The sequence below is a fragment of the Gallus gallus genome, chromosome 6 (assembly GCF_016699485.2).
Source record: "Gallus gallus isolate bGalGal1 chromosome 6, bGalGal1.mat.broiler.GRCg7b, whole genome shotgun sequence".
Taxonomy (NCBI): domain Eukaryota; kingdom Metazoa; phylum Chordata; class Aves; order Galliformes; family Phasianidae; genus Gallus; species Gallus gallus.
The window spans coordinates 12913892-12934021 of NC_052537.1; the positions used below are offsets into that span (position 1 = coordinate 12913892).

A 20130-nucleotide genomic window follows, 5' to 3' on the forward strand; every position below is an offset into this window, starting at 1 on the left:
CCAGACAAATGCACTGGCTAGATACAACCTTCTGAACACTTCCACCAGCACAGGTCATTTCAGCTGCAGGTAACTAATAGCTAGATTTGCTCAGTCACCATTTTCAGGGGCCAGCAGCCACAAACTGAACTCCAGGCAGACACTCGATTTCACATCTAAAACCCTTGCCTCTCAACTCCTATAAATTCTAACAATAAGGTGATGTTCCCACATTAATAAGTGGTAACAACCTGTTTATATTAACAGTAAATTAGAGTACTGAAAAATAGGTAATCCCACTGCGTCTGGACAAAACTAAATATCATTGCAACTGAAATGCTATTGTAGTTTTTATGTCCTTCAACCCCAGATAAAAAAAAATATATATACTTTTACAAGTAAAGCAATAGATGTACCAGGGAGAATTCAAAAAAGAAAGGAAAGCTTATCATCCATTCATTACAGCATGCCACGCATCATCATATTCCAAAGGGTATGATTTTATTTCTAACATGACATCACTAAAAAGAAGTTGAAGAGAGAAATTTTGTTCCAGTGCTTCATTACTTGCTCCTTGGCACTTTAACCCCCAAAGATGGGGACTACGCGAAGGAATCAAGAGCATTTGCCAGATCCTTCACAGAACCGGGAATTTCTTAGAGATGAGCTAGACAGTGGAACTCACGTATTTTACTCAACTAGCAACAAGAGCAAAGAAACCATACAAGACAACAGCTGCCTCTGTCACTAAGGACCATACCACAACCTTACTGATTGCGTGCTCTTCACTGGAAACACTTTGCAAACTAGTAACAAAGAAAGCCTTACTTCCCAGCAGCACCAACAGAACTTGAAGACCTACCAAACAGAGAGGTTACCTTTTAAAAACAGACCACCAGATTTTCAGTTTGGTTCCCACTCAGCTAAGTCAACGGGATTCACAGTAAGAAAAAGAACAAACAAACAACAAAACCAATCAAACTTACGTTATCAGCCAGAGCTTCCCACTAAGCAAGTCTTACGTAGTTTCCCTGTTCTCCCAGCATATCAAGATAAGGAAATTCTGAATTCATTGCAGCTGACCTGATGAGCCTTGTAATTAGGGCATGCAGTGTGGTCTTTGGGATCCTTGAGAGTACTAACCCTTTCACTGCCGAGCTCAACCCCCATTGTAGCTCAAAGTGAGGCTCCCAGTGGGAAGTATTATTTGTGGTTTGAGTGCTTCAGCTTAAGGCAGGCTGACTTTGCGAGGGCACACTGTGAACACAAAGTAATCACTGCTCTTGGTGGAACCCAACAAAGGAGCAGTCTCCCTGGTACCTTGCAGATGTGTACCAGTGTGTTCAAGGTCAATATGAGTCAGAATGCAATTCCCTCTTCCTCTCTGTTTCTCTTTCTATTGTCACATTTTTAAGACCCTTGGCATTCTGCTTGTCACCCTGGTCCTCCGCTGGACATTTTAAGTGTGAAGCTAATTTGAAGCTTCTGTTCAAAATCCTTCTTGATACTCTATTTTGCAGCAGAGGGAAAACTCAGCAAGGGCTGGATTGCTGATTTGCTACATTAAATGCTCCAGACAAAAAATGCTGGCTTATGTACCTTAGCAACATTCATTCATGCCTTATGCTCTACAAAGACAAAATCAACTACAGCACCATTTGGTTCCATCATCCTCATTACATGTTCCTGAGCTTTAGTTATTTCCTTCCAGGGCACAGGATGAATTTTCTCACTACCACCTTTATTATATAACTGGGCTTTTTGGCATGGCTTTTCTTCTTGAAGAACTGGAGATTTCCACAGCGAGGGACAGGATGTAGCACTGCTTGCACTGATGCTCTTTATAGTATCTTTCAAGAGCCACATTGATGTGTTTTTCATATTGACTCAGAGTAAAACTGCTGTCAGACCATTTTCCCAGTCAGATTGGCAGGAATCACTGAAGCAATTTGCCTGACTCTGTACCAGAAGGGACAGAGCATATTGGGATTTTCTAGGAATTTTCCTTAATGAAAAAGATTATTCTTTGAAGCCTCAGTGATGTTGGCAGTATCCATCTTCTCTTCTGTAAAGAGTCATCTACTGGTTGTTATATCTGTGGCTTTTCCTTGTCTTAACACTGGGCTTCAAGGTGATTACAAAGGAGTGTTCGATGGTGAAATTTTGGTGTGTCCACCTTTAGCAAATATTACACCAATGCCCCAGCAGCAGAGCCAGGTGGTCACTTTCTCAGTCAGGTGTCTCACTTACACCATAGAGCCATGGGTGTCTGCTAAGATTACGATTTTGTATCAGTAAAGCCATTGGTCTGATGGAGTCCGGGCCTTTCACGAGGCTTGTGGGTACCATGGTTTGTAAAGAAGGTTTGCTGATAGAGCAAACACAACTATGGTCTTTACAACCTGTCAGTTCCCCCATTGACCCGAAAGACACCAAGAAGCACTGGTGTTGGAGACAATTAACTAACACATGGTCACAATGCCAAACAGCTCCCTTACAGTGTTTGTAATAGCTCAGTGTGAAAGATACGTAGAAAGGAAAATAGTCACCTTTGTGAGCCATATGTCCCATTCAAAACCCAATTAAGGCTGCAGGTAAGCATGTTTTGGCACTGGATTAGCCCTGGGGTCAGAACCAGCAGCCTCCTTATGGTCAGAAGTTGTACATTCTGTTACACATTTCTGTAAAAGGTAAAGAATTTGGTATTTCACATATTCTGTGGGTATATACACATTTCTGTAAAAATCAGGTAATAGGGGATTTGCAAAGGTACTAATGGGTTTAATGCATGTGAAGTAGCTTAAGAATCTCTTGGCAAGAGAGACTCTTGAAAGAAAGATTTTATATTTTCCAAGTTTATATTATAGAAAGTGGCTCCTGGGGAGACAAGAACTTTCTGAAGACCCTTAATTAATAGTATTTTGGCATCCATAGTACTTCCTCTTCCTTTTAGCAGTTTGATGCCAAGAATTTTCCATTCCACCAGTGTCCAATAAATTTAAGAAAAAAAATTCCAGTGACTGTTGGAGGTATCTGTGCTTACTTAATGACTAAAGCAGCTAAAACCTTTTTATTAGTTCTTTCAATAGCTTTTCCTTTGAAATATACAGGTTTAACCCCCAAAACAAAGTGGCTGACCCTCCTCTCGGCAGATAGAATGTTTTGAACCAGCACAGAACTACATCAGCACTCTGCTAGATTGAAATGATGTCCAGAAGTTTAAGTCCTCCATGAGATTGCTCACAGTTTTGTAAACAGAAAACCTGCTATTCCATGTCCCAGACTAATAGGGCAGAGAAAGTTGTAATGACTGGGGCAGAGAGAAGGTCAATGGGAAGGCCAGGGCAAAGCCTGGGCCCCTTGGATTGATCTTGCTGCTATGCACCAGCTTCTCCTTCGTAAGAAGGCTGGTGGGACTCAGTAAGCCACGTCTGACCAGTGAGTGGTTCCTAAGGCTTCTGAAATGTTCTTTCAGTAAGTGACTGCTACAAAGAAAGAACATTCACTGTACAGATATCCCGAATTTTTGAGACCTCTGAGATAAATATAATCCCATTTCAAATTTATTTGCAAGTTATCACAACCAATTTCTATGTCCTCAATATATCTATATAACACATATAAAGACTCCACTGAAATACTTGGATTTAATAGCACTGAAGAACAAGGCCTCCATGGAGGCACAGGTTGGATGTCTTCTTACCTTACTTTCCCATAAAGCAGCAGGAATTCTCTGATGCCAGTAGAGCTACATGGTTATGACACTGTTGTGAAGTCTATCAGACCCGAGAAAGACCCTGTGAAATGGGTCCTGTCACTTCAGAGTGGAAAGGATTGTCATCTGCAGACTGAGTGAATGAAGATCATACTGAAGTACAAAAACTAGGTCTTTAACATTTATTAGGAAATGTTTAAATAACCCTTAGAAAATCCAATACAGATGTAGGTCTAAACGTTTCTTGTTATTGGTTGAACACAGGACTCTATGTTGACTGTCATGTTAACTCGACTGGAAATTAAAATTTACTTTGCATTTTTCTTCATGTTCTTTTCCTTTCCCCAACTTCAGTACTGTTTCATAAATAGTTCTGGTCACAGAAATGGTCCATTCTCTGCTTTGTTCTTTCAGCTTTTTGCTTACATATTCTAACTAGAACATGACTGTGGCACAATCAAACACAAGAAAGCAATCACTGCTTAGTGTCAAGGCTGTGGATAAGTGAACCATGGCTCAGTAGGTTCCCGGCAGTGGAATGATCAGCTCTATCATGCTGCCCTTAAGAAAATTCTTTATTGATGACCACTGTATTGCTCCCCTCAAATGCACAGCCACATTCTTAATGAAAAAATATCCCAAACTTTTTAATGCTAATTTTATCCTGCCCCTACCCAGATCAGTCTAGGAACACAGTCTTGCATTTCATGTAAAATTTTCTTTTCTTTTGCAGGCTCTGAGCAGCAGTCTGTATAAGAGCGCATCTCCTTATGGCTCTCTTAACAACATAGTGGATGGGTTAAGTTCCCTCACTGAGCATTTTTCTGACCTGTCCCTTTCTTCAGAAGCCAGAAAACCCAGCAAGAGGCCACCTCCCAACTACCTGTGCCACCTCTGCTTTAACAAGGGACACTACATCAAAGACTGCCCACAGGTAAGGAATATATAGTGTTCTGGAGACTTTTCATGCGAATTTTCAACATTCTTTCATTTACTGACAAAAAAATTGACTGAAACAATTCTTTAGAGTAACACTGAAGAAACATCTTGACAAAGTGCCCAGCTAGCCATGTGTTCTTTTAATCTTTTCTTTATCACAATGCTGATGGGAAAAAAAAATAAATAAAAGCTATTTCATTTGTCTAATAAGCTTTGTAACGGATACTTGTCTAGGTACATCAATAAGTAGAATTTGGAAACTTTAAAAATGGCTAGTATGTAATTTTCTGTCACAGAGACTGTGTAAATTAAATTTTCAAGCAGCACACCATATAGCCATTTTGGCAATGGCACTTAATAAAAAATATAACAAGTTACATATGCTGAAGGAGAAGAAATTGTTACACTGCATGAGAACTTTGAATTGGTGCTGCAGTAACAAAAGCTCCAAGTGAACGTGGTGCAAAATGTCTCTTGTCTCGTTGAAGTGGTTTGCTATACTTGGCTAGATGTGATGGACTTAGATTCCAAGAACTTTATTTTAGTGGCAAAGCTGGCAATGCTTATTTCCACAGAAAAAGAGGTATAAACCTGTGTGCACTAGAAGCACTTACTGATCAGCATTTTTTTTTTTTTTTTTTTTTTCTTGAGGATTCAAGCCACAATGTGAGAGGTTTCTCCATGCTCTCAAGTTTCAGCTGGAAGTACTTGTGTTTCTGGCTTAAACTTCCACAACTCCAACAATGTATCTATGTAGTGTCCCAAGGAAATTCAAGTGCTGCCAATATTCTAGAAATACAGATGTGGACATTACTGTCATCTGCTTTACTATGGTTTTAACCTCCTACCCTCTTAATGTGTGACTTTCAGCAGAATTAATCTGCATAGAATTAACTACAGCTTGTGGCAGCTGGGGATATCAAACTCATATAAGCCAAAACACAGGCAGAAAAGCATTTGCCAGCTGAGCGAGGTCAGTGTGAAATCAAGTCTAATGTCAAATGAGCTTTAACTGAGCTTCCAACTTCCAACTGCTGCTATGCATGGGCTAAATTGTTTTCTTCATGGAATTTAGCTGTATATCTCTCATTAATTCTAATGACAGCTGTGGAGTTTTAAACTACATTTGCAGACCTAGGTGTGGCACCTGAAAATATTTTTACTTCACATTATTTCAATATATGTTCAGTAAGGCAATTCTCTTGAGGAAAACATGAAATTTTCCTTACTATAAGATCAAAAATACTTTGGTTCATATACTTCTTTGTTTTATGTACTTAGTTTAGTGTGCTACAGCAAAGATAGGATTGTGTAACAGCGTGTGTTGCTTAACAAGGGTTTGTAACTCCAACTCTTAAGTGTGCTTCACAATGACGTGCTGAGCTGTGGGAGATGGCTGCCCTGCTGCACAGGGAGTCAAATGGATGCAAAACTTCCCTCAATGATCAACATGGCCAAGCTGCAGCTCACACCAATGGTCTCAATTGGACGTGTCAGTGTTGAAGCAGAAATGCATTATGTATTTCACAGGTTTTCTTACAGTTTGTGCACTGGAGATTCAAGAACACTTAATAGAAGTTGAAGACGCACCCACAAAAATTCCAGGAATTGAAAACTAATTAAGATTCCTGTGTAAATATTAATTTACTTAAATTGCACATCTTGGGCACATAGTTTTTTTTTCCCATATATTAAGATTTCACTAGCGAGGTCTTCAGTTTCTCTGTGAACCGGGGAATGAAATGACTTCCTACAGAGCATATCCCATGGCTGGCCAACAAGCCAGTAGTGAGAAAAGGGCTGCAGGACTGCCAGGCATCTGTTGCACCCATCCTCCTCCAGTTACAGGCATCCATATCATGCAGTGCCTTGCATAAACCAATTGAGTCTTGGTTGGGAAGAGATTCAGCATTTTGCTGCTCTTGAGGGAAGCTGCTCCAGAACTTAATGCCTCTCATAACTTGAAATCTCCCAGCTTCTAGGGTAAACGTAGCTTGTGGCCTCTTCACAGTCATTTGTTCTCATGCCAACATTGTCCTCCACTGAAATAGCTCATCTCCCTCCCTGGTGTTTATCTCAGGATGTATTAATAGACTGCAACTGTATCCTCTCTCAGCATGCGTCCTCTGGGGCCAGCTGAGCCAAGCCTCCTCAGCCCCTCACAGAGGCACCTGGCCCCACAGCTCCCAGTGCAGAGTTCTTGTGCTGCCCCATCTCCAACACACATGGCCAATGTGCACATACAGCACCCAGGTCAGACCTCATCAGTGCATGTGCTGTGTGTGTACTGTGCGTGTACATATCTGTTCCTACAGATCAGAATTAATTTTCAAATCCTACTTAAGGAGCAGGTAATATGAAATTAGTTCTTTGTCGCAGGCATCTAACACACACAATGTTTTATGGTCTAGTGGTTTCTGAACACAGAAACGTAAGCACTTCACTTATTTTCTCTAAATTTGAGAACAGATCTACACGGGGTGAGCTGGTGTGCATGAGTTATGTTCAGAACTTTGAAAAAAATTGTTTTCAAGAAGGGAATATCAACAGTGGGACCTTTACTAGGGAGACATCATTTGCCACCACAGCTTTGGATGGTAATTGATTTCTTAATTTGAACATTACACACACTTAATGGCTTAGATTTTGATGGTTAGCTTTTCTAATGCTGTCAGAAATGAAAGCTGCTTTGCAAATCCTATGAGAAAAAGGATGCCGTTTTGCATTTTGGTACTTAGATTTGGAAACAGAAAAGAGATAAAGTAATCTGATTTGGACAAAATGCATATCGATAAATCATGTGGTATTTTTATTTTCTTTTCATGCAATTGCCTAATGCGAAGCAGATTTAGAAATGGAGTGTTTTATGGAGTTTTTCCTGCATAACAAAGAAATTGAGTAACAACTTTGAGATCTTACATCCTCCCTTAATTCTGCTTGTTACAAACACCATAAAGACGCATGTTCTTTTTTGATTGCTGTAAAAGTTAACAGCACGCCATACCAGCAGAAATACATACATTAGTTCAGATTTCTATCCTAAGTGATGGTGGTGCTCTAGGAGGCTGGATAGTTCTCACTGAAAAGATCAGCTGTAGTCAGCTATCTGCAGTTTGTCTGATATCCTGTCCAAAATGATCTGCTTGGAGACTGAAATGGGATTTAGAAAACTTCTGTTTTTTTAGTAGGTAAGAATTAATTATTCCTTAAATAGTTCCTGTGATGTTTAGTGGTAGAAATTGTATACTTCATTTTAGAAATGACATGAAGTGGGAGCAATGTTGACTGCAATTCGTCACTGTGAATTTGACTACACTTGCAAAACCTGTTGTAATTAGAACGTACACAAAAAAATGCAGCACTTTTAATCTTTAGTAGCACGCAAGGATACTTGCATTTTCTCTGAACTAATTTTGTGTTTCAGTGTCTTAAATGAAATCATCTTACCAATACCTCTCTGAGATACATAACCATTACGTAGTGTATTTCCAAATTTTGCCCTATACTCATAGGGTAAAATGCATGTGCAAACTCACAGAAGCACAGACATACTACCATAGATATATACGTAATGAGAAACAATGTTAGTCTTATTCTGTGCTATGTTTGTAGCTCTGAATAAAACGTATGGCATGATTCAAATTAATGAATCCAGTGAGAGCCCTTCCTTTGGCAACACTGATCTGCAAAGCAGATCCTGCAGAACTAAAGTACCTTGAGAAGACATATTCAAGTCAATGGGAGTAGCAGGTAATTGCTGTGACTGCCAGAGTTTGCACAGATTTGCTTTTGTGGTTTCATGCAGGATGTGGAATAAATCAGCATCAAGCTGAGCACAGTCCTTTCTCCTCAGCCTGCAGCCTGGTGTGCTGGATCACCCCGCTCCAAGCTGCCCCTCCTGTGCTCAGGCAGAGCAGCCCCTGGCAGCACAGCTGGCTCAGCACCACTGGCCCAACGGGCAGCTCTTGTGCCCTAAGCACTAATCTCATTTGTCTGTGCCTTACGGTTGGAAAAAGCAATCAAACGTCCTCAAAATTCAAGGAGCCCACAGCTTTCCTTTCCCCAGGTACCAAGGGCTGGGTGGGAAGGCAGTGGGGAATAGGCTGCCATCTTTACAAAGATTTCATCTTTCTGGTTTTTAGCTTAGAAGTCTCAATTTAAAACCAACTGACTGACCAAACAAAAACCCACAAGCCTCTTGAAATTTATTTTTATAGTGGAAGACTATATTTCAAAAAGCCCCGAAGTTAAAGGAGTCAAATACGTTACGAAATTTATTGTGGGTTGCTTATTCTTTTTCTCATATGCTTGAACTTAGCCCTGCCAAGTTTCTCAGTCTGTGAGATTAGCTGGATACATTTTCTCAGATCTTTTCTACTTTTACTATGAAAACTTGCAGAAATCTTGTAACAAAAATCTGGTGAACTGTAATTTAGTAACATTCACTTTATCTCTGGAAATTTACAGTGCTTAATAGTCTGAAACATCAAAAGATACTCATTGCTCTCAGTTCTGGAAATGCTGCAAACTCAGTGCATGTCATGCCTTCAAACTGTTTATCAGGGAGGCAAGGACTCAGCCAGCTGCACGTGAGTAGGGGGATCCCCACAGCCCTGCCTGGAGAGAATGCTCCCAAGTGCTGTGTTTGAGACTGTTGCTGTTGTTTGATGAAGCTGTGGCTTCAAAAGGAAATACTGACCCCTAAAATACCAAAAGAGCAGCTGGTGAAAAAGAAAACAGAAATATCTAGTGAAGGGGGGCTCTGTCCCTTTCCTGTCTAGCAACTGCTTAATATTGCATCTCCCAAACTCTGGAAGACCAGCCAAAACCAAACTCTTCCTTATGTACCATCCCTAAGCCATTATTACTGTGGCCCAATCTTTATTACTGGTATAAGTTTAATTATTTTTTTTTTTTTTTGGGGGGGGGGGGGGTGGGGGTGGAAAATGCCATATGAACAGGATTTTCATAAGAAATCCTTCGTAGAACCATATTTAGAATACAGTGTCCAGTTCTGAGCAACTTAGTTAAAAAAAGACAAGAACCTCTCTTAGAAGGAGTCCAGTGGAGGGCCACAAAGATGTTAAAGGACATGGAGCATCTTCCCTATGAGGAAAGGCTGAGTAACATGGGTCTGTTCAGTCTGGCGAAAAGAAAGCTGAGAGGAGGAACGTTTATAAATATCTAAAGGGAGGTGGGAGGCAAATGAATAAGGCCAGGCTCTTCTTGGTGGTGTGTAGCAATAGGGCAAGGAATAACAGCCTAGAACTTGAGCATAGAAAGTTCCATACAAACATGGAGAAGAACTTCTTTATGATGAGTCTGACAGAGCACTGGGACAGGCTGCCCAGAGAGGTAGTAGAGTCTCCTTCTATGGAGATATTCAAGACCTGTCTGGATGCCTACCTGTGTGACTTATTATAGGGTACATGCTTTAGCAGGGGGTTGGACTCAGTGATCTCTTGAGGCCCTTTCCAACCTCCGCGATTCTGTGAGACAATATCCCAAAGTATCTCCCAGCCTTATTCTTCTGTTGTTATATATCTGCATATTAATAATACAACTCCATCTTGAACATGCACAATTTACATTTAAAAACTGCATACAGCAGACCAGACTCTGAGTGATATGGTTTAGTGGTTATGGTGGTGATGAGTTGATGGTTGGACTAGATGATCTTAGCAGTCTCTTCTAACCTTAATATTTCTATGATTCTGTGACTCAAATACTATGCAACCCACTGGGAGACTTATCAGCTTCTTTGAAGTAATCTGAATATAGCTATTGCATTGGTCTAAATCTGAATTCTGTTTACTAATGGTTTGTTACTTGCTTCACTTGCAGCAAAACTCCTGATGAAGCATAATTAAGTGCTTAGCTTGGAAACAAATACTATGAGCATTCCTCTTGAGAGAGAAAATAACGTCTGGTTTCCAGCCCTCCACAAACTGATTTATAGATAAGGTAGAGAGAAGACTACTAGGTTAAAACCACACTATTTTATAAACTCCTCATTTGCACTGATAAGGAAGTAGTAATGGAAGACTGAGTGAATAATTTTTTTCTCATTTCATAAGAGTGTTTTTCTTCAGTGTGAAGTACAGCTTGTGGAATTTCCATCTATGGTTGGAAGTTTTCAAAACCTGCCCAGAGAAAGCCCTAGAAAACCAGATCAGTGCTCGTCCTGCTTGGGGCAGGAGGTTGGATTTGGTGACCTCCTAAGGTCCTTTCCTCAATGATTCTGTGATTCTGCTTTACGATAATTAAACACATTTTCAGATTGTGAAATAAGAGATCACTGAGTGTCCTTCCAGATGTCTGTATCTCCCGTTATAATGTTTACCACAATCCTTCCTCTCTGTGCTTTTAAATCAAATACTTCTGTGCAAAATACAAGGCTGCTAGAAAATAAAAGCTGAAGCAAATGTGCGTTTATTGCAACAACACAATTAAAAAACAAAAGACTGTAAACCTTGGAAACAGCAGCAGTCAAAATACTCACACACAAACACTTCCTGCAGAACCATAGCTTCATTTTCCTTTTTTAAAAAGAGATTTTTTTCAAGGAAAATGTCAGTTTCAAACAACCGTTCAGCTGAAAAAGCAAAACAGTACATCTAATACTGAGGAAACATTCTTTGTCCTGTAATGTGTTACAATTATCATTTACTCAAATGAACATTCCTGTCTTGACACTGCCAGCTTGAAATATATATATTTTCTTGCATCTACCAAATGTACCAACATTTCAGATCTCCTGCCCAGTTTTAACAGAATCTCACTTCACAGTTTTTCAAAAAGGGTAAACGCAATTTCTGTTAATCCTCACACCCAAGTAAGGACTACAAGTGGAGGAGAAGTTGAGGTGATGTCAGGAAAATGAGACTCTCTGGGTGTTGAGGTGGAGAAGGAGACTGACCAGGGAGTAAACTGGCTTGTCTCCACCCCCTTAATTCACTGTACAGATGAAATTAAGATACTGAATAGAAATCAATGCCTCTTCCATTTCCCCGATGATGTCTAACCACAGGTATTGGTGCTGTTCTACTCTATCTGGCTTATGTCAACAAAGGTAAAAGGAGCCTTACATGTTTCGGTATGGCCCCTTTTACAGCTATAAAGAGGTCTACTTTAGGGTGAGAACACATTTTCCCAGGTGCGTGGATCCAGCATTGCATGTATCAGGAACACAAACCATTGTGCCATACTGGTTCATGGATGCCAGCTTCACCTACAGGAAGCTCAGGAGGCATCTGATCAAACAGTCTGTCTGGGTGATGCTCTGAGTTTATTTACAGACAGAAATCCTAGGGGTACAGAGGAAGACTTGAGAAGTCATTGCATATGCTGGAGATCAAAGCATTTTACCTTGTCAGTGACTCTAGGGTTCAAGGGCTTGCTTCGCATTTAGTTTGTATAGAAGCTACATCTATACTGGAGTAGTTCTCCAGTTTCTGTGCCCTCCCAGAAGAGCACATTTTGATACAGGTGTCATTTGCTGCCTGCACAGTAAGTCACGTTTCAGTCTTAACTTAATGGCATTTGGAGCAGATAGCATAAAAAATGACTGTAGGTTCATTTTAAAAGCAATATTACTCTGTGCATGCCTGTGAAATGGTAGTCAGTGTTTGTACATTTGCTGAAACTCCAAACCTGCAGACTTTGGAGACCTGTCAGCCTAATCGTGCTAATTTGCTTGCAAATTCAAGTGAGAGCAAAAACTGTACTTATTTTTAACTTATTTTTTCACCCATAAGGGCCGTTCCTAGTGCTTTCAATATTATTTAAAAAAACCGAAAACAAAACAACCTGTTGGTTCCCTAAAATTAGTATCATTAAGCTGTTACTTGCATAAGAATTTTTTATGTATATATTCTGGAACTGTTAGCTCTGACTTCAGTTTACCTTCAGAAATTCAATGTATTTATGTTGTACAGATGTGTAATGTGAGTCTCAGAAACCTAGTATCTTCCCCAAACGCCAAACTGACAGAACTGAGAGCAGACCTAAGGCACAAGTCCTGCTGTAACTGCTAGCCTGCTTCCCTGCACCACTTCACAGCTCACCAGAACCAATACTAAATATCTTAAATATTCACATTAATTTTTTTATAGGAAAATACACCAAGTAATAAAGTAATAGACAAATTTGATGATAAGCTTGTAAACTTGGTTTCTTAGCATCTTATATTTTATACCAGAAGTCACTAGTCATTACTAAGAGAAGGCTGTTATTTAAGGAGACATTTTTGAAGTCTGCAAAAGCCTGTTTTTTCCCTAAAAAAAAAAAAAAAGAACCTTTTTCTTCCAAATTTCCCTTGCAGGGCTGAAAGTCTAGAAAGTTCTGTGCAATTAGGCAAAATGAAGAATAAGCCTTTCATCTTAAGGACCAGTCGGTGCCAAATGATTAGCTAAGGCAATAAAGCCCGTGGACAGGCACTTAAGCTGAAACATTTGGGGATTTTAGAAGCAACAGCAGACATTTTGGAAGTGACATAATCTTGATTTCTAGTTCATCCTCAGGTCTGAGACTGATTTTCCACAGGATACTCACTACTCTTTTTCTATCTCATTCTCTGGCTGCAGGGAAATTTGCACAGGGTTAGAACAGAGTCTCTGGAGATTTGTGTTACTGAGTCCTAAAAACACTCTTTTTTTGTTCTACATAGAAGGAGCACATTTCATCTAGATTTAGATGTGATCTCAGGCTGTAATTTTGGACGTGAGTTTAGAATAATTTCCCAGGCTCAAGGCTTTCACATACAAAATACTGGTTTCGAATCCATTCTAATTTGAACCTATGCTGCAGGTGCACAGCTATAGATAAACCTCTGCAACAGCCCAGGGAAATCAATATCTCCACCTGGCTGAGCATGCCCACACCACCTGCCGCTACCAGGAAGCCCAAGCACATGGTTCCCATGCAGCCCCACTGGGTCTTACATGAACTCATGAGAGCAGAGAGAATGTTATTCTTACTCCTAAACTCCAGGTTACACAGCTGAGAAAATCAGAGAAGGAAAAGAAAAGTGGAGGTGAAAGACTTGTTTCAAAGAAATGGTGGGGAAAAAATGTTTTTTCCAGAAAGTCCAAAATGTTTAGAGGAAACAAGGGAAAATGGAGACTCAAGGCCATTATTTTTCAGGCTTCCTTGAAAACAGGGGCTCATCACATAAAACTACAGCTTTATTCCTAACCTAATGTTGTTACAAGCCTGTGACAGGCAAGTACACATCCACCTGCGTTTCACTTGCCACAGGCAGATCACTTTCTCAGGACAGGATATAGCTATATCTCCTGATGGAGGCTGGAGTGCATTGAAATGAGTGTAACTGCTCTGATTTCAGAACATGCTGATCATTTTTGTGTTAGTGACCAAATGCTTCTATCTACTCTCTGCTAATATGAGAACATTATGCAGCTGTATCCTGTGTGACGTAATGTAGGCAGTTCTACCTGAGGAGCACAGCTGATCCAGCTGAAGTCCTAAAGGGGAGCAGACACCTGTGTTAGCAACATCTTTCTGCCTTTTAAGCTAGCTTTCAGTTTGTAATTTTGTTTGATTCCTTGTCCTAGGCCTCACTGAACGTGACAAAAGTTTCTCTCCCTCTTTCCCTCTGCAATGCAATCACAAATACTACCTGAATCTCCTCATCACCATTTTGTGCCCATAGACAGGGTACTCAGCCTGAGAATTGGTGTTCCCTGTGCCTTGGAGAAGGAGAGGAAGGATGAGTTGAAGAGATACTATATGCTTTCAGACATCAGCCTTAGCAAAATAGATCTAACAACTACCCAGCTCTGTTAGCACAGCACCACATACAGGACTGACAGGCAGTGGCTGTGTATATTACTCCTTCTATTATTCAGTAATGAGAGCTATGGTAATTAATAATACCCTGACTTTTGGGACACCGCTAACACTTTGCTGCTGCCTGTTAAAATTTAAATAAATAAATCCTCCCTCTTGCTGCTATCATTTACAGCAGTTCCCATTGCAGCAAATCTTACCTGGTTTGTTTGTGGCAAATTATTTTCTTGTGTCCTACAGTGAGTCTACTTAAACAGAATATTTAAACAGAATACAGGAGACTGTCATAAACTCATAAACCTGAAAAGTAGTGCTGCTAATGTGGAACTGTTGAAAACTGTAAAAACTCTTTTTACATCGAGCATTAATGTAAATGGGTACAGCTAATAAGGGCTGTTCTGCTTACACTGAGCTCATGTCACTCACATTTTGTGTTTGTTTGCAAACTTAGGGAGGGGAACAGGGCATTTTTTTTATTTTTTTTTTTTTTTTTTAAGCATTAGCACAATTCTAACCCTCATCTGCTTTCTTCCGAGCTCCCATTCCTGATTCAGCACGCATGAGCCTGCTAACGAAATCCAGATGTCAGACAAAAAAACAATAAGCTCTCCCACCCATCTGGCAGATCAGGTTTCTCAGGGACTGGGGAAAAAAAGAATCAGGAGAGATTCCTAGAATGGCTGAAACTTTAGATTTCAGCATGTTTGCAGAGACCAGAGGGCAGCAGGGGGATGGGGATACTTTGGAGGTAAAAATTGACAGCAAGTCAAGATTTTTGTTGGAAAAGTTAGAAGAAATTGAGTGGTTACCAGTTACTCAGAGCAGAGCAGTAAGCAGGTCTAGTATGCCCCAAATTCAGTTCTGCTACTGAAAAATTACAGAGAGTATCACAAAGTGCAGCTCTTGAGTCAGAAATGAGAAAGCAATGTGAAGCAAATTATATTGTTTTATTCTTTCACTGTACTGCTTCAGGGTCCCACTCCACCAACAGACTTCATAAACCTGGAAGGAGAATCATAACATTGACCCCTTGTTTACTTTGGAGATTGTCTGCCACATCTCACAGCTGTAACTCTGAGCTTCCTCTCTGAAGCCTAATCCTAGTCCAGGGCTGAGATGAACGCATGATGCTCAAGCCCTTTCTGAGATCAAGAATTCCACAGGGGACAATTCTTTCCACAGCCCTCAGTCCCTTTGGCAACTCCTTCCAGCACAAATCCAACAGCAGTTTTAGGCTTTCTCCTTAAACCTAACCCCTTTGGACCAAACAGTCCTGTCCTTCCCTAGACTAAGAATTCCCCATGGGAATTTTGTTTTGCAGTCTTCAGTCTCCTTTGCCAGCTCCTTTCCCAACACCATTGCTCTGGGCCACCTTCTTTCAGCAGTAACCCCAGCCCCTGGCAGAAGCACAGTGCCCACATACAGAGATTCAGTATACCATAAGGTGAATTTCTAGCATTAGTTTTCGGTACTTGGAAAGATCACGTTGCTCCTCTACAAGTGTATATTTGTGTTTTTTTCTTTACTGTTTTACATTTCCAGAACCTTTGGAATTTGTTTCACCTTAGGCTTGAGAAAGGACAGACATTCTGTGCACAAAGAGCATTGGGCTAAGTGGCCAATTGGAAAAAGAAATTTTCTTCATTTTTAAGGGAATTGCTTAATAAAAATCAATTTTACTTGAGATTTTTATGTGACTAATCCAAAGGAATGTTCCCAGTTATTTTCTGACACGTGAATAATTGAAATGAAAGTGCAGACTTCTGTACTTCCAGTAACACAAGGGTGCTTTGTGGTGTGCTTTGTGGTGTGTTTGATTTAAAGCAAGCCATAAGATGCTTTCACGTTACTTTTGCCTTTGTTTTTCAACAACGATGCTCTTCTTGGTTAGCAAGGTAGAGATAAGCTTCTATAGGTAGACCTACTGCTGCAGAGTTCACTCCTGTGCAGGTACTTCCCAGACCTATAGGTGAAGGATTTATTGTCTCTCCATGAAGGAAAGCTCCCTCTCAGTCACTCTAGTCACTTCTGTGACTGTTCCCTATAATTTTGCATCTGAGCTTCTCAAGGTATATGCCTGTGGTTTGTGCTATTGATCTCTTCCCAGGGTGAGTCTTATGCACGACATGTAGTGTTTCTATTTAGTAACTGCCTTCTCTAGCATGAGAAACATGAGATCAGATATATTATATACCTTGCACTCAGAATGGAAGGTTTCTGGAGAGCTTAACCTCAGGGAGTGTGAATAACAATGCCTCAACTCAGCTTGCGGCTCAGGAAAGTTTTTTTTCCCCCCACAGAACCATAGAATCACCAAGGTTGGAAAAGACCCACAGGATCACCCAGTCCAACCATCACCAGTAGTTGTCACTAAACCATGTCCCTCAACACAAAGTCCACTAGCGAGTGCTGCTCTGCTGGTAGCAGTTCCCACTGTACCAGAAAGCAGAGTGGCCAACAGAAGTGGACCTCTCTTTCAGCTGCACCTCTCCTAGGACCCGTCTGACAGCATTGCCTGCAGATGTAGGCAAGCTCTGCCTCTGCTCCAGGACCAGTCTAACCTAGTTCTGATCCACAAGTTTTGTAACCATGCAAAGTGAGATGACCTAACACAGTGTTCTGTAGACTTGTGGTTTTCAAATGTGACAGCTTCTCATTTCTGAATATTATACTGTTTTCCATGGAGGATGGTGGCAAAGACCCATGGTTATACCAGTTATGATAGAGATAAATCAGGAGACAGAATTACTGCTGGACATACTCATCAGAAGCAGAAGTTCAGCATTAGCACAGGCTCCAGGAGCTATCTGCCATGAGAGCAAGCAGAGCTATTGGATGTTTACGCCTCCCACAAAGGGAGCAGCTTTGCAGCTACAGCGCTTGAGTACTGGATCACTGCTATGTTGTCAGCCTAGGTTATCAAGCTGTTAGTTCTTCATGAGCAGGCCTTATCTGAACACTGGTTCACACTGGTGATTATTTGCGATGATGGATGGTTAGAGCTGGGTGCAGTCCGCAGAGCTTGCCTTAAAGGCTGTGTTGTTTCGTCAGTTCATCTGGTGGCTGTATGCAGAGATTTGACAGGACTGTTGTGCACAGAAACCAGAACAGGGATGGATAATAGAACTGGAATTGTCACTACTCTTGATAGGAATAGGCTGCGTGACCCTTCCATGAAGGATGTAAACCATCTTGCTACAATTCCTTGGGCCTTGCCCACCTTTCTTAGGGGGAAGAGCACTATCTTATGAAAGCATCACTCTTCATAAACACTTCTTATCATGCCTTTTCTTTCTACCTCATAGTCTTCTCTCCTACAGGTCCCTAATATGTTTGATGGCTGATAAGGGTCAAAAGCAGAAGTGAGTAGAGATAAGAACCAGGGAAGTGTGAGAAGATGGCTGTTGGCTGAAGATTGCCAGCTGTTGGAAAGTAATCGGTGGTCAGTATACAGCATCATCCTAAATTTAGTTAAATAGGACCGCAATCTGACTCCCATCTATAGCTATGAAGAAGACCTACACATTTCAGTGGGAGCTGGAGAGAGACACAAGCAACTTTGGATGGTCAGCCTTCAGAAACAGGCTATTTTCTTCCTCCAGCAGAGTTATTAGTGGATGTACTTAGGGTCTGACCTGGCTGACCCCACACTCCACATTGTGTCTTACCTTCTTATTATCTCATCTCCATTCTTGAGATTCTTTCACAATCAATTCTTCTTCTTACCCTGTTGCTACAGTTAAAGCCTTTGTTCCTTTTCTGGAGTATCAGTATTTTGACCCATTCAGTCTCCTTTCCAAGGCACCTTTCATTGGTACAGAAGAATTAAGGCTGATAATATATTTAGTACATCAAAGCTGACAAAACAAGTAGAAAGCACACCTCTAGTATTTCTTGTATACAGTTATCCAAGACACAAATCTTATCTAGTTTTCTAAGCTCCAAACCTTTTCCTATCTTTTTCTCTTTTAATCTCCAGTGGCTGTCATTTCATTCCCTGCAAGCCACTCCCTATAAAACTTGTTTATCTGTCTACCACTTTTTGCAAACTAAGACATAACGGTTTCATCTCTGGACATTTTTAGCACACTTTGGACTTTGGCTACATTACAATGGGGAACACGACCAAAGTGCAGTGAGCCACAAGAGTTAAGTTTGTAGATCCAGAAAAAACAATCTGAAGATCTTGAAAAAGCCTACACTGCTTTTCAGTCTAACTCCATAAGTCAGAATGTCAGCCAGCAGCAGAATATCCAGCAGACTTTGACTGTCTCTTTATAAGACTGATGTGCTCCATACTGCTTCTTAGAAACCCGATTCCTTCTAATGACATTTCTAGCCAGGATAAATAACCAAATTCAGACACTGTAAGTATAAACATGCTGTATATCTCAGGAAGAGAAAGCTCCTTGGAGCTGATTTTTCTTTTAATCCCTCCCTGACTTTCCTACTGGGGGCAAACTATGTGGACTTATCAGATAAACATCCCACAGACTATAAAGCCAGTGTTCCTTCACACATAGCTGAGCCTTTTCAAAGAGAATCAGGATTGCATGCCTAATAGTGTACAATTCCTAGTTCTGGAAGTAGCTCCTTTAGAGCAACATCAATACAAATACATCTTCTGTAAGAGAAAAAAATAAAACATATTCAAACAATATGCATGATCAGCTAGGAAACTGTTTATTCTCCCAGATACTGAGTACTCTGAAGAAAGAGCCCTCAGATGAAGTAAATGAACTGACAGAATTTTGCTGAGTAATTAGAACAGAAATTTCTCATAAGACCATCACTGTATTTCAGATGCTGGGGACAATGAAGCTCTGAATACATTGGATTAAAATAAAGAAATAATGATGTAGAGTGAAGTAATGACACGAGTAAAATTGTGACTTCAAATTCCTCCTTCCCTATCCCACCTGAACAGAAGAGAAAATATGAAAAATTAAATCAAAATTCCATTGTAAGTCATAATATCTTATCATAATATATGCACTGACTTCAGTCTTTTTGTCAGTTTTTTTTTTTCAGAGAAACTGTGTTTTGCTCTGCAGTTTTTTTTTGTTGTTGTTGTTTTTTTTTTTTTTTTTCCCATTGCTGGCAGACAGTTCACAGTTATCTCTCCATTTCAAACAGTGACAGGACTAGGATTTGGAAAAAACTTTACTCCCTCCCCTCTGTCCCTGTTGTTTTTTGCCTTACAACCACTCCTAAATTTTCAGTGCTATTTTCTGTGTTGGGCATTAAAGCTGAAGACAGGCAAGCTTAACAGCATCAGCACTCCCAGACGAATGAGCTTGCTTTTGTTCAAGTGTGTGGATGCATCTGTCTGTATGATGGGATGATCTCTTTGCCTGACAAACAAGGAAAGCTGGATAATATTACTACCTATGAACTTTGGCTAGCATGGCATTCGAAATTTAGTTAGTTGTCATGTTCATGTGAAGGAAAGAACTCAAGTTGTGCAATAGATATGCTAATCTTGAGTCAGAAATGGCACAATTCCATAGACCACATATTGTACTTTGTACTTTTCTTCACATTTCTATATATATATAAAAATACTTCTCATTCTAAATGATTCTCCCTCACTAGAAAGCTGTCAGCTTCTTTCTGGTTGAAGGCCAAAGATACCATGCAGGACAACCTGCATCTCAGCCACTTAGCACCAGAAGTGAACACTGCAG

General features: G+C 40.4%; 1 protein-coding gene across 2 annotated transcripts in view; it reads left to right on the forward strand.

The window, feature by feature from the left end:
• ZCCHC24 (zinc finger CCHC-type containing 24) overlaps positions 1-20130 on the forward strand; it is a 108019-nt gene that overhangs the window by 12589 nt on the left and 75300 nt on the right. The window contains exons 2-3 of one of the 2 annotated variants that reach the window (XM_040702529.2): positions 4428-4628; positions 5285-9538. In XM_040702529.2, coding sequence (XP_040558463.1) covers positions 4428-4628; positions 5285-5473 — 390 coding nt within the window. In that variant the 3' untranslated portion in view covers positions 5474-9538. Of the gene's footprint in view, positions 1-4427; positions 4629-5284; positions 9539-20130 lie in introns of those variants that run through there. The other variant, XM_421599.8, reaches the window with a different exon arrangement.